This window comes from Gopherus flavomarginatus, chromosome 1 (assembly GCF_025201925.1).
Source record: "Gopherus flavomarginatus isolate rGopFla2 chromosome 1, rGopFla2.mat.asm, whole genome shotgun sequence".
In the NCBI taxonomy this organism is placed as follows: Eukaryota; Metazoa; Chordata; order Testudines; family Testudinidae; genus Gopherus; species Gopherus flavomarginatus.
The window spans coordinates 46,041,944-46,069,011 of record NC_066617.1 but is presented as its reverse complement, the minus strand read 5'-3'; the positions used below and the strand labels follow the sequence as shown (position 1 = coordinate 46,069,011).

At 39.4% G+C, this 27,068-nt stretch overlaps 1 protein-coding gene across 14 annotated transcripts in view; it reads right to left on the bottom strand.

Moving 5' to 3' along the window:
* The window catches only part of CADPS2 (calcium dependent secretion activator 2), a 591,588-nt gene that overhangs the window by 64,471 nt on the left and 500,049 nt on the right, over nt 1-27,068 (bottom strand). For 6 of the 14 annotated variants that reach the window (XM_050936075.1, XM_050936080.1, XM_050936079.1 and 3 more), the window contains 5 exons: nt 19,525-19,666; nt 19,287-19,406; nt 12,761-12,916; nt 8,184-8,331; nt 7,081-7,095 (listed from right to left, as the gene is read on the bottom strand). In XM_050936075.1, the coding sequence (XP_050792032.1) occupies nt 7,081-7,095; nt 8,184-8,331; nt 12,761-12,916; nt 19,287-19,406; nt 19,525-19,666 (581 nt within the window). The remainder of the gene's footprint in view (nt 1-7,080; nt 7,096-8,183; nt 8,332-12,760; nt 12,917-19,286; nt 19,407-19,524; nt 19,667-27,068) is intronic. The other 8 variants (XM_050936076.1, XM_050936081.1, XM_050936089.1 and 5 more) reach the window with 3 other exon arrangements.

Here is a 27,068-nt window from a genome sequence, read left to right as displayed (position 1 = left end):
TAGTCCACAGAAGGCATAATAAAACAGTCCTCATTCTCCATAGTTTTTTTTCCTGCTTTTTCATGAAAAAAGATGTTTTTAAGTAGGTGCTATTTAAAATAAATCTGAAAGACTTTTATGCTTTCTTTAGATAATACTACAGAGTTCCATCCTGAAATTAACAGGAGCTAGGACTCCTATTCTGCTGTGAGGGGACATCAATTTAAATAGTAATTCTTCCTTTAAAAACATTTATCTGACAGCAAAGATTGTCCTCAATAGCCACTTCACAGAAAATGTGACTTGTAAAGACTAACCCTATCCTGATAATTCAAGGCTACTTGGAACAGCTAATAACAAAATGCTTGGAATAAAAGTACTGAGGTCAACATAAATATTAGCCTAGCTTAGCAGCTGCCAGATGAATAGTTTTCTAAGATGTAAGTTTTTGAAGGCCATTTTTCTTCTGTCTGAAAGTTTCCATACAAATCAAAACATTAAATTGGATCTGCTTAATATGCTCAGGAAATGATTTTCCAAACAATAAATACTTACTGTATCCACATTCAAATTAAAGGAGCATAGGATTATGTTATGTAACTTCTCAGTGCCCCAAGTACTTTTTATGGTATGTTGAATCAATATTTTTAAAAAAATCTCCCTTTAAAAATGCTAATAATTGAATATATGCCTCATGCAGATCCCAATGCACATCTCATTCACTCTGAAGAGTGAATGAACCTAATGCAAATACACAGAGAAGCTTTCTGTGGCTGCAGTACAGACAAGTTGTTGACCTTCGCCCTACATCCAAGGGGGAAATTATTAATTTTTTGAACACCATAAAATTTTGTTGACACTTTAAGGGCCCAATTCAGCTAAAATAGTCAGTGTCTTTTGTTGTTATGCAATCCCAGCAGACCATAGATCCTGCCTCTCCAGCAAAAGTATCCAAAAATTGATTTATCACAGATGTCACCCCATTCCTCCTACACAATCTCCTCAACTTTAGTGAAACAGCTGACAGTTGCAGAGTTGACCAAAAGTTCATGCAAATGACCTCCACTTCTAATGCCCCAAATCCTTATGTTTTCATTTCCCTCCATTCTCCTATCCCACCACCATCCTGATCACCTATGATTTTGCAGGAATTGGGAGTTAATCTATTGTTGGCTAAAGTAACTCTCATAGGAATAAGTTGAGAGAAGAGAGCTCAGGCAACCCCAAGCATTCAAAAATCTTGATACAAGATCCTCTGAGAACGAGAGATTATTTTTTAATAAAAGAATTGGGGTTATTTTATTTGCTTCCTGGTTTTGGAACTTTTAAGGTTAATGTTTTCAAGTTTTTCTCTGCAACCATGAGGGCTATAAACTTTTTTTTCTTTTAAGCTGAGGTTCTCATGTAATCATTTGACTCAGAAGCTGGATCTTCAAGAAAAACATCAAACACTATAAACTTGCAGTAAAACTGTGAGTGTTGGCAACGCTGCATGCATGATCCTTGCCCAACAGTCCAGTTTTGGAAATTATCTGGAAGAGATATTTATGGCAACATTTGGCCTCCACCTCTCCAAACTCTCCCTAGTGAGACCATTGGATAGTATAAATGATTCTTTCTGAATGGATGAAGGAATAGAAAGTCAGAAAAATAACACACTTTTGGTCATTTTAAAATTCTTCCTTGGCTGACGTATTGTCCATTTAGGGGCTGGGAGGGTAGACAAAGAGATTTACAGAACTGAACTAATTTGAGCATGCTCAACAGAATCTCCTAGCATCACTCCTGAGATCCACGAAGGAGACATTGCAAAATGTAGCATCCCTTCCCCAATGGCTCTGGGATATTTTCTTCTAAAAATATGTGACCAATTGCAGCAAAAGGAGGTCCATAGAGTGTCAATGGGGAGACTATTTTCAGCTGTGGTGAATTTACCATGAGCTAAGAACATATAAGATTTCCCTTTCTGGACCAGAACACTTGTCCTTCAGGTGTGGTATCTTGATTCTGAGCATGATAACAACCTCATCATTTGGAGAAAGACAAAAATGCTAGGGCTGTCAAATATGTAAAAAAATTAATTGTGATTAATCGCATGATTAAAAAAAGTAATCACAATTAATCGTGTGATTAATCACACTGTTAAACAATAATAGAATACCATTTATTTAAATATTTTTGGATGTTTTCCACATTTTCAAATATATTGATTTCAATTACAAGACAGAATACAATGTGTACAGTGCTCACTTTATATTTATTTTTATTACAAATATTTGCACTGTAAAAAACAAAAGAAACAGTATTTTTCAATTCGCCTAATACAAGTACTGTGGTGTAATCTCTTTATCATGACTGTTGAACTTAGAAATGTAGAATTACGTACAAAAATAACTGCATTCAAAAATAAAACAATGTAAAACTTTAGAGCCTACAAGTTGACTCAGTCCTACTTCTTGTTCAGTCAAACACTAAGACAAACAAGTTTGGTTATAATTTGCAGGAGATAATGCTGCCTGCTTCTTGTTTACAATGTCACCTGAAAGTGAAAAAAGGCATTCACATGGCACTGTTGTAGCTGGCACTACAAGACATTTAGGTGCCAGATGCGCTAAAGATTCATATGTCCCTTCATGCTTCAATCACTATTCCACAAGACATGCATCGATGCTGATGACAGGTTCTGCTCAATAATGATCCAAAGCAGAGCAGACCGACACATGTTCATTTTCATTATCTGAGTTGGATGCCACCAGCAAAAGGTTGATTTCTTTTTTGGTGGTTCAGATTCTGTAGTTTCTGCACTGGAGTGTTCCTCTTTTAAGACTTCTGAAAGCATGTTCCCCACCTTGTCCCCCTCAGATTCTGGATAGCACTTCAGATTCTTAAACCTTGGGTTGAGTGCTGCAGCTATTTTTAGAAATTTCACCTTGGTACTTTCTTTGCATTATGTCAAATCTGCGGTGAAAGTGTACTTAAAATGAACAACATGTGTCGGGTCATCATCCGAGACTGCTATAACATGAAATATATGGCAGAATGTGGGTAAAACAGAATAGGAGACATACAATTCTCCCCCAAGGAGTTCAGTCACAAATTTAATTAACACTTTTTTTTAAAGAGCATCATCAGCATGGAAGTATGGCCTCTGGAATGGTGGTCAAAGCATGAAGTGGCATACTGATGTTTAGCATATCTGGCACGTAAATACCTTGCAATACTGGCTACAAACAGTGCTATGCAGATGCCTGTTCTCACTTTCAGGTGATATTGTAAATAAGAAGCGGGCAGTATGATCTCCTGTAAATGTAAACCAACTTGTTTGTCTTAGCAATTGGCTGAACAAGAAATAGGACTAAGTGGACTTGTAGGTTCTGAAGTTTTATACTGTTTTGTTTGAGTGCAGTTATGTAACAAAAAAAATCTACATTTGTAAGTTACACTTTCACGATAAAGAGATTGCACTACAGTACTTGTATGACGTGAATTGAAAAAATACTGTTTCTTTATCATTTTTACAGTGCAAATATTGGTAATAAAAATAATAATATCAAGTGAGCACTGTAAACTTTGTATTGTGGGTTGTAATAGAAATAAATATATTTGAAAATGCAGAAAAATATCCCAAAATATTTAATAAATTTCAATTGGTATTCTATTGTTTAACAGTGGCATTAATCGTGATTAATTTTTTAAATCATGATTTTTTTTTAATCACGAGTTAACTGTGATTAATTGACAGTCCTAAAAAATACTTATACTGCACTTGGCCACTTGTGCATTATTGCATTTGGTAAAGAGAGGAATTCTTTCCCAATTCCTGTGATGATGAGTTTACATTCTGAAGCTACCCCTAACCACACCTTGTTCAATATTATACTATAATCTTTATTATTTTTTGTTCCATTTATGTGCACTTAAGTATCCTATTTGTTTTTTATTAAACTGCTGCAGCACATTGGACTAATATTTTTACTGTTATCACTGGTGAATCCCAAGTCTTTTTCCTTGGAGGGTCTTGGAAATCAATATCCCACCAATTTATGAATTTAAACTACTATTGCCAGTGTGTATCTATATTACATTTCCTCTGGTCTTTTACTGCCAAGCCACATGAAGTGGTTTAATCCTTCTGGAGTTAATCAGAATCCTTTCTGGATTTATTAATCAAAATTACTTTGGAGTCATTGACAAAGTTCACCAACTTGCTGCCCACCATTAATAAATATATTAAGAAGCATTAGCCTCAATACATGCCACTATTCAGTTTTCCCAGTTTAAGGAATAGTTAAAGAATAATGTCTGCCTTCTTTCCTTTACAAGCATGACAGGATAATGAGAGTATATAATTTTGGAATATTTAAGAGAGTTTCCCGATCTGTAAATTGATTTTCTGTGAAGCATTCAACAACCTAGTACAATGGCATTTCCTCTGCTGTTCGAACTAAGCTACACAGTGACCAACCCAAGTCTGTTTGTTTCTCCCTGTCCAGCTGCAGCTCTCCTCCAGCCACCTTGGTCCCAGCAGTTTCTTCAGCTTGATTCTTCTGTAGCTGTTTATCATTCTCAAAATAAAAAATGTTACTAGGTAACGCTGAAAGTCCTACAGAATGTAAGTTACAATGTTTTAAAATAGGTTTAAAACCAATTAACTTCAATAACAAAAACTATTAAAAGCTGAAAAAGCTTCAGGGCTTGGCTTCATATACAGTGCTTTAGTGAGGCAACTGTGCTGCTGCAGCGCTTTAGTGAAGGCACTACTATGCTTATGGGAGAGCATCTCCCATCAGCGTATTTATCCACCTCCCCAAGAGGTGGTAGCCAGATTGGCAGGAGAAGTTCTCCTGTTGATATAGCGCCGTCTACACAGGAGGTTAGGTGGGTATAACTATGTCGCTCAGGGGTGTGGATTTTTCACATCTGGCCTCAGATTCTTAAGTGTTTTGTTACCGAAAAAATGTCTCTTTAGGCTCCATCATTTGACAGGCTGAAGACACGGACTCTTACGAGTAGCACCCATTGGACCTCAGTTCAGAAGGACACAGAAGTGATAGCATTCAGCATCCAACAGCCCAAAGTGGCATCTGATGAGGTTGATAAGTCAAGTTTGAAGCTCCTAGAAAAGTGGTAAAAACTGCTAGGAAACACAGCTGTCTTGTTCTAATTCTTTTCCTTTCAACCCATGAGATGGCTATATCCACAGCAGAATGGACTGGGGGTGCTGTTGGAGGAACTTGCACTGTTGACTGATATGTGGAAAATATACAAGATTTTAACCACTTGGGTATAACATCACACAAACCCTTTCTAGGAAACTTGCCCACTCACGAAGAAGGCATCTGACTGTCTGAATGGATGAGCTCTATTTAACCAGAACAGAATGGTTCAGGCCACATCCAAACCATGCCAAACTTCTCCTTGTGGGTTTGAGCAAATAGACAAAAGCCAGGATATGCGTTTCTTGACTTACATGGTGAGAATTTCCTGAACTGGAGACTTCTTGAGAAGATTCTGAGGCCAGCTTCATTTTTATGACAAATCTGATATAGGAAAGGGCCGTGATGTCTCCAACTTGTCTGACTGATGTAATCAGAATGAGAGGAAATCTAAAAGAACTGTGGTCACATGTTTGAAAGGGAGAAAAAGAGAGAATCAGAATCTAATTTACACTCCAGACAGAGGAACTACATGGTCAAATTTTGGTTTCAGGTGAGACAGTACCGTAACAAAAAGGTTGGTAAGGGACGAATTTAATTCCTCCACCTCCTCTCTGATTACCTTGAGAGTGGCCTTACAAAAATGCTTTTCCAGACTGTGATGAAAGACCTTGCCTTAGAAAGAAGTAAGAAAACACAGAACAAGGTAAAGGGTCATTTGAAGGTTGAGGAGGACAATACCAAGACCTTAGACACTAGAATGGGGATATGAGTATTAAGGAGGACACATACTATCCTATATTTCAAAGGACCCTTTGGGAAAGGGAGAAATTAGATTAATGGATATTAAAAAGCCCTTATTAAGAAAGCATCCATGATATGTGATGATGCCTTGAACTTGTGGCAAAATTTAGGAACTTTTTTGTTTTTCTTGGTGGCAAGATTAAGATTAATTTTTAACTTTCCATGCAGATGCATTGAGATACCAGGCTCTTGCATACATCCTGAATTCAAAGAAAGGAAGCCAAAGAAGCACGAGGTATTCTGGGTCATGCTGAAAACTTGAAGAGCCATTTTGTATCTTTTCTTCAAGGAAGTCTCATGCTTTCAGAGTAAGAACCTGAGACAGTTCCCTACGCTGCTGCTGAGAGAGGATGATGAAGGCAGGCTGGAGCTCTGGAGACTGCAGTGCCACATGGCAGCAGCACAGGAAGATTTCTGAAGAGCCCCTTCGCAAGGACTGGAGCTCTGATGGCTGTCAGGGTATCTGGCTGGCAGTGCATGAGAAGGGAAGTGGAATGGAATGAGTAGAGAGAGTGGGGCTATTTATCTTCTGTGTGAAAGGCCTTCACGAAAGTGCTGCCTTCCCTGAGAAGAAGGTGGAAGGCCTATTCTCAGGACATTGTCTGAACGACAAGTAGGGGTAGAGGTGGACTCACTACTATGGGATGAGGTGAAGAGGGGCTGAAGTCTCTTGGGTTGGCTCTGATACTATTGGTCTTGTGTTGACATGCTCCTCTGCATCGAGGCGAAGGAGATTCCTAAGCTGTCCAACTCAGTCAGTCTTGAAAGGGCGCGAGAGAGACATCACAACTGCGGCACCAAGAACAAGTCATAGTATCACTGCACAGCCATGCTCAGAGTACTTCCTGCACATTCTTGTGTGTTCAGCTCCAGGAGGCTCTGAAGGCATGTGCCTGGAGCGGGGCAGAAGACAAACAGAAGAAATTTCTGGAACCAGCCTGAAGAGCGATTTCAGCTGGATGGGGTGAGAAGAAATTTGGCATCTGGTGACTGATCACTGCCTAGCAAGTTCAAACAGCAGAGGAAATCCCTCTGGTCCATGTTGTTGAATGAGCAGGAGCAGCAATAGGTAGTTTATAACAAGCAATGAACATAGACAATTCACAAAGAACAAGTAGTTTCTAAAATGAAAGGCACTTACCCACTGACCAGCAAACTGGATCAAATCATGGAAAATCAAAGTAGAAAAAGCAGATGACGGGGAAGAATAGGAAAATGGAAAATTAATTATGGCTAAAATGCTAACTTAAATAGATGAGCTAAGGCAATGAGGAGCACATCCACCAAGACAACACAAAAGGGCAATCAACAGAAATGATATGGCTGAATAAAATAAAAATAAAACTGCCTGTATCAATGGTGTGATAAATATATTTTTGCACAAGGCAGGAATAATTTTTGGTGTCAAATTCTGACAATTGGTTTCCTTCCCCCACCAAAATCCAAACAAATACAACTACATCACCACCACCACCACCACACACGTACATCAACATTGCAAAAGCAATATCAATTGTGCATCAGTATTCTGGATTACCTAGAGACCACTATTACCCTCTCATCACTGCACAGAATATTCCTAACAGGAGTGGGAGTATTCTGTATTCAAATGGAAGATGGGGCAGTAGCCAAGTATGGATGTATATTCACTCAAAAAGCACGGGCCATTGCCCCACTGTAAAGTCTCTCTCTACAGCCCCATTTGTACAGCACCCAAACAGTGGCCTCTACACAGGTTCTGGAAGAGCAAAAGTTAAAGGTTAATAATTGTACTCGATGATTTCTCTCCTCTAGCTAAAATTTTTCAAGTGTACATGTTGGTGCAAATGCCAGCCAGCGCATTAAAGGAACCAATTAAATATAAATCTAATCAGTTGAACAGTTTACTGTAAAAACCAATGCTTTGGCTCAGTTGTGTTATTAAGACACTGTCATAAGCAAGGGTTGTTCTCAGATGCAACTCAGGAGAAGCTCTGGGATGGATAGTGCAAAATCCCTCCTGGTGTCCCCCTGAACACAGAAATTATGGGCATTCCTCTGTCCATTTGGATGGAACAATGGGGGGCGGTTTGCACCCTCAGTGATACTCAGATACTTACATAAACAAAATTAAAACTATTTGTGATACATTTCAGACGACAAAATTCACTAAAAAAAACCCAAAGCTACTTTAACCAATGTAGTAAAGACATTCCACAGTGCTAGACACCCCTGATTAATCTAAACATACACAATTCCACCTACCTCTTGCCCACCATCCAGAATGCAGAGTTTAGCAGTTTGCTTTTTGGCATCGACTAAAACGTTAAACATCGTACACACAGACGCAGGAATGCGCAAGTCCATTGATTTGTTTGTCTTTTGCAGCTTGAGTTCAAATGCAATTCTTGTTCTATTTATTTAAACATGAATTCACAACATGAAAGTCTGTCATAATTCCAGACAACTGATGTGTAAAAGCAAAACACTAAATGTGTTAATTTAAAAATTAAGACTGAGCATCAGGTGGAAGCATGTAGGAACACAATACTAGAAGCAGTAGAGAAAAATATTCATCTTGTCAACAGAACATGACAGTGACAGTAATCTCAAGGTTCTGCTTTGATTTAGCTAAATAATGACCAGTAGGTAAACATAATAAATTTAACAATATGCTTCCTAATCCATTATCTGTAAACAATTTTTAAGCAGTAAAAATATAAAGCTCAAAGAAATATTTAGATCTTCTGCATTAAAACATAACAGCTCCTCTATCATGTTAGGATCCCACTTCTGATGCAGATGACTCAAAAATTCTCTTACCGTTTTAATTAAAAAAAGATAATCTTTAATAAAGAAAACAGTGAGTTAAATTATTTCCTTTCATATTAAAACAAAGATAGATACACAAAGATCTGGCTCTCTTCTCATGCTGGTGTAAATCAGGAGCATCATCACTGCAGTCAATAGAGTTACATCAGAGAAAATTTACTGAAAGATCAGAATCAGGCCTGTATTATATGCATGTAAAAACATGTCTAAATCAAACATCTATGCTACTAGAGAAATATAATTCTTACAAACATTAAAACAGTTCATATAAATCAGCCTAAAAGTTTCAGTTAGTCTCTTCTCAAAAAACTTTCCTCGTATGATTCACCATTTGATTTGAGAGAGTGACAAGATTTCTCATGTGTCAGCTGCAATATTATTGCTGTTTTGGGACCATTTACGGGTATCTTGAACATAGAAACTCATGCTGAGATGAAGCTTAACATAGCTGAATTAGAATATTCCCTATGGTGGGCATATAGAGGGCTACTGAATAATGTGCCTATCCCACTGGAGATGAATTTACTGAAGAATGGCAATGATCATGTTAAAGACTAAGCTATATGAGTTGTTTCTGAGAATCTTAGTAAGCCAATGCACCTGGAAGCCATCTGATTTGATTCAAAAAGAAGTCTAGATCTTGAAATCAGGCCTTTGACATTTCCAGATTTGCCTACTGCAACAAGCTCTACCGTACCTGACACCGAAGCCAAAAGCAACTCAAAAGGTGTAGCAGGTTGATCATGTGGCAGCTTGCCTCCTAATGGAGACAGCTTGTAATGACAGCAATGCCTCGCTACTATTACCTGATCCAGTTCTGATTTACTATAAAAATGCTTTTCTTTAAAGTTCTAAATATACTCGGCCCAACTTGCTTAGAGACAGCATTCCAGATATATCTTGTTGGAATAAACAGATGACAAATTCTTTCATACAATAGTATTTTCTGTGGGAATGTTCACAATACTCCTCTTATATACATCTGGTGGCCTGGATGGGTCCATAAAAGTCTTGTGAAGCAGCTGACATTGATCAAATTACATTTGTTGGAGTCAGCAGTGAGTTAAAGTAATTTCCCTGGTACAGTGACCTATGACACTTTTCTCCAATGACACTAGAGCTTGACGTATTTTCTACCCAGAGTAGGTTCTTAGGCATTCTGTAGGTTCCATGCTCTTTAACCAGCAAGACACAATTTCCCATTGGCAGTCAATAATCTTGAACCACCTGCACTTTGGGGTGGAACATTTTTTCAAGACCACAGATGTAATTCATCTATTTATGGAAACTGGTCTTGTTATGTATTTGCAGTGTCAAAAGATTTCTCCTCTACCAAGAATTTTTGACTTCTAAGAGTTGGTTTTTAGATAGATACAGAAGGAGTGATGAGTGAAACAATTTTCTTTTAGGCCACTAATCTCAGGTTCCTTCTTGTCAAACAAGACTAGACATATAGTTTTAAATCTTCCTATCACTTTGAAAGCTGTAACACAGACTTAAAAATTGGCCATAATAAAGGTTTATTTTCAAAAGGGGGTTTTCAAGCTGTAGCCACAAAATTTGAATCTGGGCTCATTTCACATGTGAACCTTCATATTTCTGTCTGAAAAATCGGTAACTGAACACGTGAGAAATAGGTACATGAGCTAGTGATTGTTAATTTGCCATTCTAAATACCAATTTGTGCAAACTATTGTAAAGAAACAGTTTAGGCTTTTGAAATCTCAACCACTATGGTCAGCACTAAGAGCTGTTCAATATTTCTCAAATGATTTTTTTTACATTGAAAAATTGCCTTTTTTGGAAAGCAAAATTTTTTCATATAGAATTGTTGATCTATCTTGTGAAAAATGTTGTTTTTCATAAACACTCAGGCTTTTTTTTTAAACAACTTTTTTTATTGAAAACATCAGAAAAATGGTTATCAAATTTTTGTTTACAGAAAAATTGGGTTTCAATAAACAAAAATGTCAACGACCATTTTGATAATGTTATAGCTGATTTTTTTAGAAATATTAAAAATATGTCAACATTTGATAAAATCAGAAATGGATCCTTTTCAAATACATCAAAATGAAAATAACATTGACATTTTAATTTTTTAAATGAAATTAGGCTTTTGTTTTTCAACCCAGCTCTAGTTAGATATATCCAGATAACAGTTAAAATAACACATAACAATATAACGTACGAACAATATCAAGCTTATGCTTACATAGCTTATGCTTGTGCTTGTGCTTTAAGATGCCTGAAATCTTATTTTGTAGATACTTTAGCAAGTTTGAAAAGTACATGCACTTTTCTATCACTTTGAAGTGTACATCTCAGTGCAATCTGCCCATCAATACAGCATTTGGCACCTCACTTGACTTTGATAATATGCAGTTCCATCTTTATTAGGATTTTTGGGTGGCCTTCAAAAAGTATTTCTCAACTGTCTTCCATAAACATATATAGTGGACCACTGTGATCTTGCCACTATGTAGCATGAGAGTCTTAGGATTCAATTCAGAGGAAGGTCAGCAAGATAATTTATTAGGACAGACTCAAACTACAACCCAGATCTGCGAGGGATCTGTGTACATCCTAGTGAATTTCAGCACTTATATAATTGTGTTTTACAAACATTGGCGATTTAGTCATTATAACCCCAGGGTGATATATCTCAGTAGTATTATCCCAATTCTACAGATGGGGATACTGAGGTGGAGAGGTTGCATGGTTTGATGAAAGCCGCACAGTCAATGTCAGAACCAAGACTGCAATGCAGAAGTCTCTTGCTCTCAGACCTATGTGCAGTAGTCTACAAAACAATAGTGCCCTTTATACTTTGTAGCCACCTCTCCTTGAGCCTAGAGACCCACTAACTATTCACCAGAAGAGCCACTCAAGTAGCCAACAGGGAGCCGAGAGAGACTGTAGCTGACTAACTGCTATTAGCAGTATCCCAGGTGGGCACAGGCCCCCTACAGCTTTAAATTGGCATAGGGTCACCCCTACAATCGAAGAATATGTGAATATGGGTTTCAAGAATCCCAAAGCTAGTCTTGGTTGTATGTATGATCATTGATAAGTCATGAATAACCTGTAATATTCAGTAAAAATCCCCGTGACAAACTTTCATCCCAATGATTGGTTTACATTAATTGATGTTTACATGTTCAAACCTACCTTTGAAAGGAATAGGGCCAGAAACTCACTTTAAAAAACAAACACCACCCAACTGGTAGTAGCTTTATGCTTCAGGGTCAAAAGTAGGAGATGGGATTTGTGGTCTTTGCAGGCTCCCAAAATAGCTCTATTATTTATTATTTGTTTTATCGTAACGCTTAGAGTCCCACTTGCAGATCAGGACCCCATTGTGTTCGGCGCTGTAAAAAAAACTCCACAGAAAAAAAAGCCTTGCCCTGGCCCAAAGACCTTTCAATCCAAGTATGAAACAAAAGACACCAGATGGATACAGATAGATAGGGGTTGGGGTAGGTACAATGAACCAATGAGGCAATTTGGTCAGTGTGATAGATAGTGGTCTCAGCACATCATTGTCAAGCTTCCTGTAGGGATCACAGAAAAGGAGGATATTAAAGGAGGATAATGTGGTGGCTTTGTGGCTATTTGTGTGGAATGCCTCCCAAGCATGAAAGGTAATATGGGAGAAAGCATAAAGTACTTGTACGAAAATCAAAGAAGTGGGTGACAGAGCTGGTATCATGGTTCAAATGGAGGTAGGATTTAACATCTCAATAGTGAATGACAGAAAATAGATAAGGTGGGAACAGGACACTGAGGACCTTAAAAGTGAAGGCAAGCAGCTTATGTGTGATGCAATAGAGAAGAGTCAGTGAGAGACACAAAGAAATGAGTGACACGGTCAAAGACATGGGGTGGGATCTTTGCAGCAGCATTCTAAATGGATATCACACATCTAGATGTTCTCATTAACATTTCCTAGATGTTCATTTCCAAATGTGTTACAACTTTTAACAGACAATTTCAAAATATAACTGTACCTTTTGACGCAGGCCTCTATCATATCACTGGCCATAAGTTTAAGTCTCTGCTCTAAATGATGGGCAAATTCTGGTTCTGGCCAGTGCAGATCGAAAACAAACATCTGCAGTGCATCAAGTTTCCAGAAAAGATCTTCTGATGTAGCTGAACCATTGCTATTAAGAAAAACAGAAGATACATTTATAGGACATATTAAAAAAACCCACAGAATTACTTGCAGAAGTAAAGTCCGCCCCTCCTTCCAGTTCACTTCCCACATGCAGCTCCCACAACACAGTTGGGTGTTGCTCCAAGAGTATTGGAGTGGTTGTGGAAGTCCTGTCCTTTTGATTTAATATGACTTCTCTAGGGGGTGAAACAAGTAGATCTGTTCAACCCTTGTATCACGGAGGTGGGAGAGGGAAGTGAAGCAAGCCAAATTCAAGAGAAGAGAGGAAAAATATTGGCAGAAGGGGTTTTATTTAAGAAAGAACTTTTTCACGACAGTGAACACTTTGCACATATATTTGCTTGCTCTACATAACGGGTGGCTAAACCTCCTATACTACTGAAGAAGTATAGTGTAGTAGGAGAGCCACACACAGACGGATACTCTCTTGACACATGCAGATTAACTCCCATCGAGGAAAGTAGTACAGAAGATCTCCAAAACAAGGAAAAACAGAACTCACATTAATGTCAAGAAACTTAACATGAGCAGAACAAAAGAAAAAAATGTCCCTACGTCATTTGCGGTTGCCACAATTTTAAAACTCTCCCTCCTGACCAACTCATAGATTTTAATAGATAGATCTGCTCATCACTAATTACAGTGATACCATGACAAAATTCAGCTGGAATAAACTCCTCCAAGTGTGCTAATACTGGGCCTATACTCTGAAGCTTGAACTGCTGTACTGGGGGTCCTAATGCTATCCACGCTAACATTCCAAGTAACAGCTTTCAACATACTTCAGAAGCAAAAGTGATAAAAATTTAGCATAGCAGCCTTGACTCTGCATTTTAATTTATAAATATTGCAATTTTCATTCCTATATTCTCATGACAAAAGGCCACCGTCATGAAGGGGTTGACTGCCCTCAACTCCCACTGAATGAGTCAATGGGAGTTTAGTGCGATTAGGATGGAGCAGGATTAGGGCCAAAGAAATTAGAGATGGAAAAGGCCTACAATATCTCTCTAATAATGTTGGATGGTTACCTACAGTAATTTATTAGTGGCCCTGACTTTTCCATTTTTAAATGACCCAAGTTTTGATGCTTCCCCAAGTTCCTTACATTGATAGTCCACAGTCTACTAGATTTTACCGTCAGGTAGACCCATGGTATTTTGCCTACATGTTCCGGCTCACTGATATCCAATAACTCTTAGTTATACTTCCCTGTTATATGCTTGAAATAGAACAACCAGACCTCAAGAGACAGAAAATCTATTGGGCTGACTAGATTCCATCCTCATCCCCATCTTGTGTGCGTATGTTGCCTGTTTAGATTGCAAGCATTTTGAGAAAAGACCCTGCCTTTGTACTGAACATAAAGCACCTATTTACACAGTGGCAACAGTTTTTTAATACAAGAAAAATAATAGTCCACTGTCCTGCTAGGGTAGAATTCTTCCTTATAGACTAATAAAATAATTTTACATGGTTATCACATATCTCCCAGATCCCTTGGTAGTGAGTTTTACGCTTATATATGTTACATTATATACAATCATAGACCACTAAATAAGATAGTCAACTGGTATAGATGAGAAAGATGGAAAGAAGGTGTACTAACTAAAAAATAAGATGGGGGTGTGTGCATAAATACACTAATATATTTTCATACAAAGTCTCAATGTATATTGACTTTGATGAGAGTGCCTATCTGAAAGTAAAGCACATTTATTTATCAAATGTGATAATCACTTCTTTCTATTTGATCTGCAGGGATTTTATGCATTTTAATTTTGTCCTCTTTAAATCATATTTCTGCTTAACAGGACTCCAAACTAAATGGAATCCTCTAAGACTCAGGAGGAATCATGTGCTCTCAAATATTGTCAATGTATTCTTATGCACGTTCACTCCCTGGTGTCCACTTAAACTGGTTTCATTACACAGCCAAATAAGGTTTTACAATTATAATAATTATAATAATAGCCATTGGTTCTTGAAATTTGAGAGGAGCTCTGTAATAAACATTTCTTGTTTTTTATATGCTTCTGAGCCACCACTCTTATTTATTATGTAGTTATATATTGCACAACGATGTCTGGAACCATTTTTCTTAAAGATATAGATTAATATTGTATACTACTGACATAAAAGGAGCTGTGACAACAGAAAGAAATAGTGTATTCCAAAACCACACACCTGTCATTTGATTATTACTATTACAGTAAATTACTCTGGAGGATTCTGATTTTACACTGACAGACTACGATTATTTGTACAATGGTATATACTTTATTTGGGCTTGATCCTGCACTCTGATCTTAACCCAGTAAAGCACTTGGTCCAGTAAATTAGGACATCCCTGCTTAAGGTCAAGGACATTTTTAAATGGATTTGCCATTTGTACACTGGAATCTAATACTGATGGAGCGGATTACGATTCAAGGAATTGTAACCAGCTCCTTGAGGCTCCTCCCTTTTCCTGCACCAGGCATATCTTGGTGTAGGAGAAAAGAATTAATTGTTATCATGTAGTGAATTGACTGAGCTCTGGACATAGGAAAAACTCCACAAAACAATGACTCTCATACTGAGAATCAGTCATTGCTAGCGTAAGAAGTGGCCCTAACTCCACAGGATTGTTGCTGCTTCTGCCAGTGGTGAAGTTTACAGTGACTGTGGAACATCTGTTACATATGTAACAGAGAAAATAATTTAGAAATGGAACATTGGTATAATCAAAACAAGCCATAAATCTAACATAAAAGCTAGGTTCACAACTTGTAAAAGCGTAAAGATTCAACGGAAAGGAAACAAAAATTAGATTTAGAGTAATAAGTTTTAATTAACTAGTAGATTGTAAGAAAAACTCCCATTCTGTTTAATTAAAAGCTTTTACCTCCCCTTCCCCCAAACACACTGTCCCAGCCCTCTCAACCTTTCAGCATGTTTTCCTTAGCTGAATCTGACAATAATTCACAGTGCTCTGCACGTCTAGCCAAGGTGTCCTCTGAGTTAACTTCTCATGGGACCAATCAAGCAAAATACTGACTACTACACACAGAACTTTACTTTCTTAATATCTCCCTAACCTTAACATGCAATGCCCCAAATGTACCATTAAATTATAGGACCAGCAAAAACAACTGAAAACACAGTAATGATGTTCTTGTCACAGTGTAATGATAGAGAAGAGTACACATTTAGTGTTCCTAGCCACACATTAAAGGAAAAAAAAAAAACTTGTCAATGGAAATAGCACCAGAACATCTATAGTGATTGAACACAGTGTCTGTATACAAAGTTTTATGGCATATTTAAAAGGTAAGGCTAAAAAAAGTAAACATAAATTATTAGTCAGAGAGGAAAATAATTTTAATATCGATGACCCCACTTCAGCAAAGCACTTAAGCACATGCTTAACCATAACTACATGCTTAAGCCCATCCTTATTCAGCTAAGTATTTAGGCAAGTGCTTAACTGCTTTGTTGAAAGGGATGGACTTAAACATGTGCTTCAGTGCTTTGCTGAATAGGGAACAACAGCCTTACTACCAGGACTTGCATGTTAGCAACATAGGCTAGAATATGAAACCCTTTCTTGTCACTTCACAAAACAAAAAGGCTATGGCCAACTAGACAGATGACTTGACATTCTTAGAAAGTATTTAAAAATAACTCAGTTAAATCATAGTTTCTGATGTGTTTTAGCTCCTCATTGTATAATAAAATCTCCAGCCACTGAAAATGATTAACTGTAAAAATGTCTAAAATGGCCAGCTTTTGTAATAATGATAAAGGAATTAATCCAAAAATGTGATCTGAATTCCACTGAATGCCTGTCTAACATCAATCACTGCTTTCTGAAAGGTGTACAAAAAGAACTTCATACCCCAGATGATGTCCCAGAAGACACTGCTTTTACTAGAATGTGCCATGGCACCAGATGGGGGTGGGTATGCCCCACAAGTGGGAATACACATACAGAGGCCACAGTGAAGAACATATTTGCTGTAACTTGCTCTCTCTTAAACATGATCTGAGTCACTTATCTTGAAACTGAATATTCTAAATTAACTCATGTCCTGACAAAGAACAATGGCACCAGGGGTAGAAAGAACAGTGGCTGGCTTGCAGGCAGCTGTGCAGCCAGCTGTGGAAGCATACTGAAGCTGCTAAGCAAGATGTCTCAGTGAGCTTGCACAATGCCTGGTGGGCTGTTTGTTACTGTTCCTTTCAGCAGAAGCGGCACTCTAGCCACTGCCTGCAAGCACTTGTACTAGCTGAATGCAGCCCTTGTGAACTGGGTGTGTGAGTTGACATATTATTCATACTTTGCTGAGCACTCTCATGCGTCATTTATGTTAACTACCTGGAGTTATTACAAATAGGAGGACGTTCCTTTATATCCTCTTTGAATACTTAAACACTGGTGCAGCCGATGACAGAATTGCCCCTATGGCACTTGTACATATTTAATAACACTCCCTTTCTCACTCCTTTTTTTTTTTTTAACAAAGATTATGCAAAATTATAAATAAACAAATACATACATTACATTAAAAGGACATTATTAAAGTTGCAAAGTCAAACAATCAGAAGTTAGGAAATGCCAGAATTATGATTCCTGGGCAAAGGCTTATAAAGTGACTAAATTTGGGTGCGTTTCCAAGGGGATGGCAAAAGGCACATTCCTGACACCAAGGTCACCCTCTGCCAAACTGCAAGTTCCTGCTTTAAGGTCTGAAGGTGCTAGAACTGCTCGAAGAAAAGATCATCAGGATTTTTTTTCACATGGGCAGAACAACGTATCAGCCCCTTCCCCTATTCTCAGAACGGCTGAATTCTTTTGGCTGAAATTTTCTGAAGAAATTTAGCCTGATACAGACAACCAGCATGGAAAATTTCAACCCAATCAGTTAAAGTTGGCAAAGTTATAAGCAACTAAAGACAGGATCTTATAACAGGAAGTGTTCGTCAACCTTACTAATAGTCAGTGCTACCAGCCCTGCATATTATACCACCTGTCCTTAATATCTGTAATTTGGGGAGCCTACTATATATTTTCCCATGGGAAAAACATCTGTGTGTAAAAACCTCCAACTAGTGTCCACATATGAAAGATGTAAATTAAAAGCCATTTTTATGGAAGTGCTGTAAGTGCAGATTGTTAGAAGACCACAGTTAAGAACATTAAGTCTCAAGGAAGTGTAACGTGTGGAAGACACTGTTTAAGACAGTAACCTTCAAAGGATAGGAATAAGCAGGTAGGAAGAGGGCTTTTTCTGAAGGGCAACACGCCACTGAGTTGTGATTCAAAGCTGGAATAATGATTTATAAAGGCAAAAGTAGGCAGGTGTAAACTTGTAGTGTTATAGTCAAAACAAAGGGCGTAAAAGACTAAGGATGAGGAGGAAAAAGGCTGACAATTGCTTAGGGGAGCCAGAAAAAACAAATCCCAGTACAGCTAATGAACAAGTGCCAAAAGTCTGGAGACACATCACTCAATACACTTGGCTACGTAATTCTCAGCACAAACACAGAACTTCACATGTGATAACGGATTTTGGCATTTGCTTACAGAAAAAAAAAGCTTGTTTTTCAAAACATTAAATTATCTTTCGCTTTAAAGGATATTGTCAAGATTAGTTTTCAAAATTTAAAAATATCTTCTGTTGTTGCTTCTATTAAACCCTCTCTTTACCCAAAACTATTTTCCTCAACTGTGCATGCACATCCATAAACAGATAGACACACAGAACTTCTGTATGTTATTGGGGGATTGCTCAACTCAGCATGAGCTACTGGCTCAATCTAAAAAACAGAAGCGTGGTGAAAAAACACCACCACAAAAAGAAACTAATGTAGGTCAAATTTTGGGCCTACTAATCTTTACAGTTTCCCTCTAAGATTAAGAATTTAAATCTAACAGAAATCTTGCAAACAATTGTTGAAATTGTTTTCCGAACCATTTTGCACATGCAATGAATTAGTCACGTTCATGCGAAAACATGAAGAGCTATTGTAGTTTATGAAAACACAGTGTAAGAACAATTATTTTAATTTTTTGTCCTTTGCTTACTAACTGAATAAGAAGAGCAATTATGGCATTTAGACTGTTAACTGTACCACAACAAACCTTTGCCAAGTTGATTTTAAGTGAGACATTAACTATAACACTTTGCTGCATTTTTATGCACTAAAAAACGCACAATGCACTGACATTCCATGCTTGGCTCACAACTGAGAAATTATTGTTTCCAACTATGCAATCCTAAACACCATGCAATCCAAATATAACTATACAGGACACTAGCAAGGCCATGCAGAGCTGACATACAGTCAGAAGATTAGTGAAGAATACACACGTGGAATCATATAAAGAAGCCATCCAGGTTGGTGCAGAAAAGCTAGGTATCTGTGGAAGATTAAGAGGCAAACTTGGAACTTTCGGAAGAGCTACATTGGGAAGACTGTTGGAGATGCTCCTGTGAAGAAATAAACAATGTAGGAATACAATAAAAAATAGAACTTAGAGGACAATAGAGGAGTAAAGCAGATTGGGTATAAAGATATAGGCAGGTTAGACCTTCTATAAACACTTACTTGACAGGCTGCCAGGACTCTTGTTCAAGACCTCTATGAATGGACTGGGCAATAGATGACTCCATGAGATCAACATAGCGGACAACCAAGGGAACAAAAATCTCTTGCAAGTGCTTGTGAAACTTTCCATCGCACAAAAGTACTTTAAAAACAAACAAAAACAATTCTCAATTACTCAACAGGCTGTGACCCAATTTCATTAGCTATAGCAAAAGAAATCTCCTAAAATGTTCTAGTGTGTGTGTGTGTGTGTGTGTATATATATATATATATATATATATATATATATATATATATATATATATATATATATATATATATATATATATATATACATAGTTTTAAGAGCAGTGATAGCATGGCCCAACCTCTGTAATAAATACCATGTCAGAAAAAATCCTAAGGGCTTTTCTTAAGTTTAGACTAGTTTTATTTCTCGGTAAGTAACTATTATTTACATAGTTACTATTATAGTTATTATTATATATGTAGTTATTATTTACATGAGGAAGTCAACATAGTAGCGACTGTTTACCCCAAGGCTGAATTTAGACATTCCAGTCATTATTGCTTTGTATCAGTTAGTTTCTTCTACATAGTGTGACTGACTTGGAAAATAGTATGTTTGCACATTCACAGATCATACTCTTGCATTATAAATGATAAGTAACTGAATGCACTATGCCTATACAGAATTAGCCCTCAATTCAGCAATGCACTTAAGAATGTGTTTAACTTTTACTATCATGAAACTTAGGCACATACTTATGTGTTTTGCTGAATAGGGATGGATTTAAGATAGTGCTTAAGGGATTTCCTGAATTGGGACTTAGTAATTATATTGCCCTGATAAAAAACGTGGATGCAAAGATAACAAACAAAAGAAGTATAAACACTAGTAATAATGAAATAATATTCCATTATTATTTTTTATTTATATTACACTAAAGCCCAAAGGCTGCAATCAAGATTGGTGTAAAATCTTGCCAGGCTCTATGCCTACACGTAGGTACACATGATACCTGCTATAAGGAGCTTTCAATACAATTCAAGACGAGAAGCAATGAGTGTGACAAACAATAGCAGGTAGTGGGAGAGAGAATGAATGTGATGATTAATATTATGCTGAAGACTAGTGAGACACAGGCTAACAATGTGCTCCACCAGAAGATTCTGAATTTAAAAAAAAATCCTTATTCAAACAACCCTCTCCTGTGCTTCCTTAATATCCAAGGTGGTGTGCTTTGGCTCACTATTATTCTTATATTGTTTTATTTGAATTTGTTTGCTTTTCCATATAGATTATCCCCTTCCCATACAGACTATCCCCAACCATCCCACTAGTTATGGTTTTTAGTTCCTTTTAATAATGTGTATATTACCAATATAATTAAATGTACATAATATATAGAAACAATCCCCACAACTCCCTCTAGGTTTGGGTCCCCATCATCTACTTATGCTTTCCTCTGTCCCAGAGTAGGGGACCCAGAAGTATGATCACTTGCTCTGTACTGCCCAGGGAGAGAGGGGTGAGTTCCTGCAGGGGGCAAGAAGGCAAAAAGCCATGATCAATTATGGTCTGTGGTCTGAACCTGTGAATGCGATGTCCATTGCTCACCATGGTATCCACTGATCCTGCTCCCCACACCCTACTGTCTATCTCCAAACCCCATAAAGCAGCTCACTGAGGACCTGATCCTGCAAGACTTACACATATGCTGAACTTTATGTATGTGAGTGTGTGCTGAAAGTTAAATACATGCTCAAGGCTTTGCAAGGTCAGGGCCAGTCTGGAACTACTGACCTAGCAGGGTATGTCTACATAGCACTTTGAAGCCCATGGGTGCCAGTCTCCCAGGGCTCATGTTAGCACCCTAAACATAGCTCTGGAGACAGTGCTTTGAAGTTGGGCTGGAGCTGTATGACTCTGACAAACGCATGGAACCTGCACAGATCTGCACTATTGTCTTGAGTGTTGCAAGCACAGGATGCAGTCATCTGGTGTTTGCAGAGCTACAGGAAAAACTGCATCAGTGGGGAACATGGTTGTATTTTAAAGAATCCTTATTGAGGTTGCAGGAACAAACCATCCTGATGTGTAGAAACAACAGTAAATATGGCAGGTGACCAGCTTGGCTTAACAGTGAAATCCTTGCTGATCTTAAACACAAAAAAGAAGCTTTCAAGAAGTGGAAGATTGGACAAATGACCAAGGAGTATAAAAATATTGCTCAGGCATGCAGGAGTGAAATCAGGAAGGCCAAAATCACACTTGGAGTTGCAGCTAGCAAGAGATGTTAAGAGCAACAAGAAGGGTTTCATCAGGTATGTTAGCAACAAGAAGAAAGTCAAGGAAAGTATGGGCACCTTATTGAATGAGGGAGACAACCTAGTGACAGATGAAAAAGCTTATGTACTCAATGCTTTTTTTGCCTCTGTCCTCCCAAACAGGGTCATCTCCCAAACTACTGGATTGGGTGGCACAGCATGGGGAGGAGGTGACCAGCCCTCTGTGGAGAAAGAAGTGGTTCAGGACTATTTAGAAAAGCTAAACGAGCACAAGTCCATGGGGCAGGATGCGCTGCATCTGAAGGTGCTAGAGGAATTGGCAGATGCGATTGCAGAGCCATTGGCCATTATCTTTGAAAACTACTGGTGATCAGGGGAGGGCCAGGATGACTGGAGAAAGGATAACGTAGTGCCCATCTTTAAAAAAGGGAAGGAGGAGGATCAGGGGAACCACAGGCCAGTCAGTCTCACCTCAGTCCCTGGAGCAGGTCCTCAAGGAATCAATTCTGAAGCACTTAGAGGAGAGGAAAGTGATCAGGAACAGTCAGCATGGATTCACCAAGGGTAGGTCATGTCTGACTAACCTAATTTCCTTCTATGATGAGATAACTGGCTCTGTGGATGAGGGGAAAGCAGTGGATGTGTTTTTCCTTGACTTTAGCAAAGCTTTTGATATGGTCTCCCACAGTATTCTTGCCAGCAAGTTAAAGAAGTAGGGGCTGGATGAATGGACTATAAGGTGGATAGAAAGCTGGCTAGATCATCTGGCTCAACGGGTAGTAATCAATGGCTCCATGTCTAGTTGGCAGCCCATATCAAGCAGAGTGCCCCAAGGGTCGGTCCTGAAGCTGGTTTTGTTCAATATCTTCATTAATGATCTAGAGGATGACAAGGACTGCACCCTCAGCAAGTTTGCAGATGACATTAAACTGGGAGGAGTGGTAGATATGCTGGAGGGTAGGGATAGGATGCAGAGGAACCTAGACAAATTAGAGGATTGGGCCAAAAGAAACTTGATGAGGTTCAACAAGGACAAGTGCAGAGTCCTGCATTTAGGATGGAAGAATCCCATGCACTGCTACAGACTAGGGACCAAATGGTTAGGCAGCAGTTCTGCAGAAAACGACCTAGGGGTTGCAGTGGATATGAGTCAACAGTGTGCCCTTGCTGCCAATAAGGCTAACAGCATTTTGGGCTGTATAAGTAGGGGCACTGCCAGCAGATCAAGGGACATGATCATTTCCTTCTATTTGACTTTGGTGAGACCTCATCTGGAGTAATGTGTCCAGTTTTGGGCCCCACACTACGAGGAGGGGGAAAAATTGGAAAGAGTCCAGCACAGGGCAACAAAAATGATTAGGGGGCTGGAGCACATGACTTATGAAGAGAGGCTGAGGGAACTGGGATTGTTTAGTCTGCAGAAGAGAAGAATGAGGGGGGACTTGATAGCTGTTTCAACATCTGAAAGGGGGTTCCAAAGTGGATGGAACTACACTGTTTCCAGTGGTAGCAGATGACAGAACAAGGAGTAATGGTCTCAAGTTGCAGTACGGGAGATTTAGGATGGATATTAGGAAAAACTTTTTCACTAGGAGGGTGGTGAAGCACTGGACTGGGTTACTTAAGGAGGTGGTGGAATCTCCTTCCTTAAAAGTTTTTAATGTCAGGCTTGACAAAGCCCTGGCTGGGATGATTTAGTTGGGGATTGGTCCTACTTTGAGCAGGGGGTTGGACTAGATGACCTCCTGAGGTCCCTTCCAACCATGATATTCTATGATTCTATGACAATTTCTTTGAAGACAGATTGTTGTGGGACATAGTGAGAACCAATTCCAGGTTTTTGCTGGCATTCATAGAGCAGCAGCAAATGGTGGCACACAACTTCTGTGCCTCAGCGCAGGGACACCAGATGAAAGCTGCACTGACAGCAGAGAAGTGAGTGGTGATTGCATTGTGGAAACTTGCAACGCCGGATTGTTACTGGTGAGTTGTCATTCAAGTGTGCAGGGCCATTAATTGTGACTCACAAGTATTCAAAACATAGTGGATGAATCTGTAGCAGTGGGGTTCCTGAACTGCAATGGAGTGATAGACAGCATGCAGATTCCTATTTTGACACCAGTTCACCTTGCCCAAGAGTATATTAACAGAAAGGGTTACTATGCAAACACTGGAGATCATTGGAGACACTTCACCAACACTAGTGTTGACTGGTTAAGAAAGCCATATCTTTAAGAACATAGGACTGCTCAGAAAGCTGCAAGCAAGGACTTTCTTTTCCAACTGGTGGATCACCATAGGCAATGTTGAAGCTCATAAAGCTGTCCACTGATCAGCTTGATAACAATGATAGATTCAGCTATTGGCTCAGCAGGTGCAGAATGACAGTTGAATGTACTTTCAGAAGACTGAAGAGATGATGGCATTGTTTACTCACAAGATTGGATCTCTAGGAAAAATATCTCAATGGTTATAGCAGCCTGATGTGTAGAGTCCTGTGCAGATACAAAAATTTGGATCAGCATCCAATCTGCATTCACAGTAATTAAATTGTATCCAACCTGCGATCTGCACTCCACCTTTTATATGTATCTGCATTTGCACCCAGACAAGCACCCTCTAGAGCAGCAGTCCTCAACTGGGCATCTGTGGCCCTATAAGGGGCTGCAAGCCTGTTTCAGGAGGACTGCAGCCCCAGAGGGCAGAAACCCCAAGCCCCAAGTCCCCTGTGGAGCTAAAGCCCAGAGCCCTGGTACTCCCTTCCAGTGGGGGCCCCAGGGCTTGAGACTCTGGGCTTTAGCCCCACAGGGTGTGCCAGGGCTCTTGGCTTCAGCCTTATGGGCAGTCCCCCTGAAACTGCATCCCTCCGTTGAGTACCATTGCTCTAAAGCCCTGTGCAGAAAAAACAATTGGATCCGCATCCAATTCGCAAAGATGAGAAACAAAGAACTGCATCCGTGGCTGCACATATCCGTGGAGGGCACTAGTGCTGTGTCTTGCATAATATCTGTGAGGCAAAATGGGAAAAGTTGCTGCTATGGTGAAAGGCAGAGGTGGAGCAGCTTTCTGCTGAGTTTGAACAGCCAGATGCAAAGGCTATTAGAAGAGCTCAGTGTGGAGCTATATGGCTGAGGGAGGCCCTGAGAGCATTTTAAAAGTGTGCCATTGCAATGTGTTGAAGTGGACTGTGCTCTACCTGGCCTGCAGTTCTGGGGCCTGTTAGGATTGTGTGGTGCTTGGTGCCCATTTATGAATACAAAACTGTCAATGCACCTCTTAATTTTGTGGGTCTTACTGTACAGTTATGATTATTACACTGTCAAGTATCAGAGGGGTAGCCGTGTTAGTCTGGATCTGTAAAAGCAGCAAAGAATCCTGTGGCACCTTATAGACTAACAGACGTTTTGGAGCATGAGCTTTCGTGGGTGAATACCCACTTCCTCAGATGCATATTCACCCACGAAAGCTCATGCTCCAAAACGTCTGTTAGTCTATAAGGTGCCACAGGATTCTTTGCTGATTATTACACTGTATTTATTACTGAATGAGTTAGGTCACACTGTACAATAACACGTAAGTGGGTGCATTCAGTACCGCAAAGCAGTCTGCAGCATATGTTGTGAATTAATCAAGATGAACTATTTCCCACAGAACAGAATTTTATTGAGTAACAAAATCAGTGTTAAAAAACTGGTGCTACTTACAAGCAAATACATTAAAAACTTAATAAATTAGCAATAGAATGTGATGTCCTGTCCCTTTAAATGTTTGAGCACTCCCCACTCCCCAGTGCAAGTGTTAGTTTCACTTTTGCTGCCAGAACAATAGTTTCAATGGCAGCGAGAGGTGGAGCTCCTCTGCGTCTGCATCTCCTCAGCTGGGACCAGATATAACGTTTGGTGGTGAAGGATTTCTGTCCCACGAGTGTCCTGTGCTGCCTGTGCCTGGCCAAGAAGAAAAAGTAAGTGTCTGATGAAGTGGGTATTCTCCCACGAAAGCTTATTCTCCAATACATCTGTTAGTCTATATGGTGCCACAGGACTCTTTGTTGCTTTTAAGCAAAGAATATTATAAAAAGAGGGGGAGAGTTCACCTAGAGGCACAAGGTGACAGATGGCTGCTTTCGCTGCTGGGACAGCATGAACCAGCCAGACAGAGAGGGGGAGCTCACAGTAAAGACAGAACAAAGGAATAGGTTGCTGCCTGGAGCTACTGCGAACCAAGCACTGAGAGGGAAGTAAGCAGCCCTATTGGCTGACCACATGCCAGCAGGCAAACAACTTAGCCTGCACTGAGGATGTATAGCCAGCAGAGGGAGTCCAAACACAGCCATAGGAAAATTCTGCAGTCTGCACACAGCCAGAAGAGGCAGATTATTCATTTGTTTGTTCTTCTGCACTAAAAAAAACCAGTTTCTCTGTGGCAGAGAAGTAGTCCAGGAGGTGTGAAGTCCAACAGGAGAGCAGAGAAGTGGCAACTTTGGTGGGCAATTTTGCTGATTTTGACAAAAACCACGAATCATGGGAGGTATACCTTGAAGCCACAACACCATTTAGATGGACAAGTTTCAACCTTGCTGACAGTGATGGGCCCAAGGGCATATGGACTGCTGTCTGACATATTGTCTCTCTGACTGTACATGGCAGTTCCAGGTACATCACAATTACTGCACCAGTACTGCACCAGCACAGGAACATTTATCTCCTACCCCATTAATGATAACAGAACGATATTGGTTCCATCAGGGAAGTGGAGAGCCAGGAGCAGTTTGTTGCTGCTCTAAGGAAGTTGTCAGAGCACTGTCAATTTGGACAAACATTAAGTGATGTCCTGCATGACCAATTTGTCTCTGGATTATGCAATATCAAGATCCAGAAGAAGTTACTGATTGTACATTTAAGAAGACTGTTGACGTGTTGGGAGGGTTGGTGTCTCTGCTTGGTAGTACCACCTAGTCGTGATACTCTGGGCTGCATCGTCCAGTGGCAAGAGTCAATGGTCGCATTGCCCAGTGGCAAGAGTCAAGAACCACATAGCCTAGCGGCTGGGGACCGTGGCCTGATTGCCACATGGCAAGAATCGTTAGCTGTGTCACCAAGTGGTGAGATTCAATAGCTACATTGCCTAGAAGCTACAGTCAGTGCTGTATCACCCAGTGGCAAGAGTCCACAGCCATGTCACCCTGTATTGCCCAGTGGCAAGAGCCATCAGTTGTGTCACCCAAGTGACGAGAGTCAATAGCCGCGTCACCC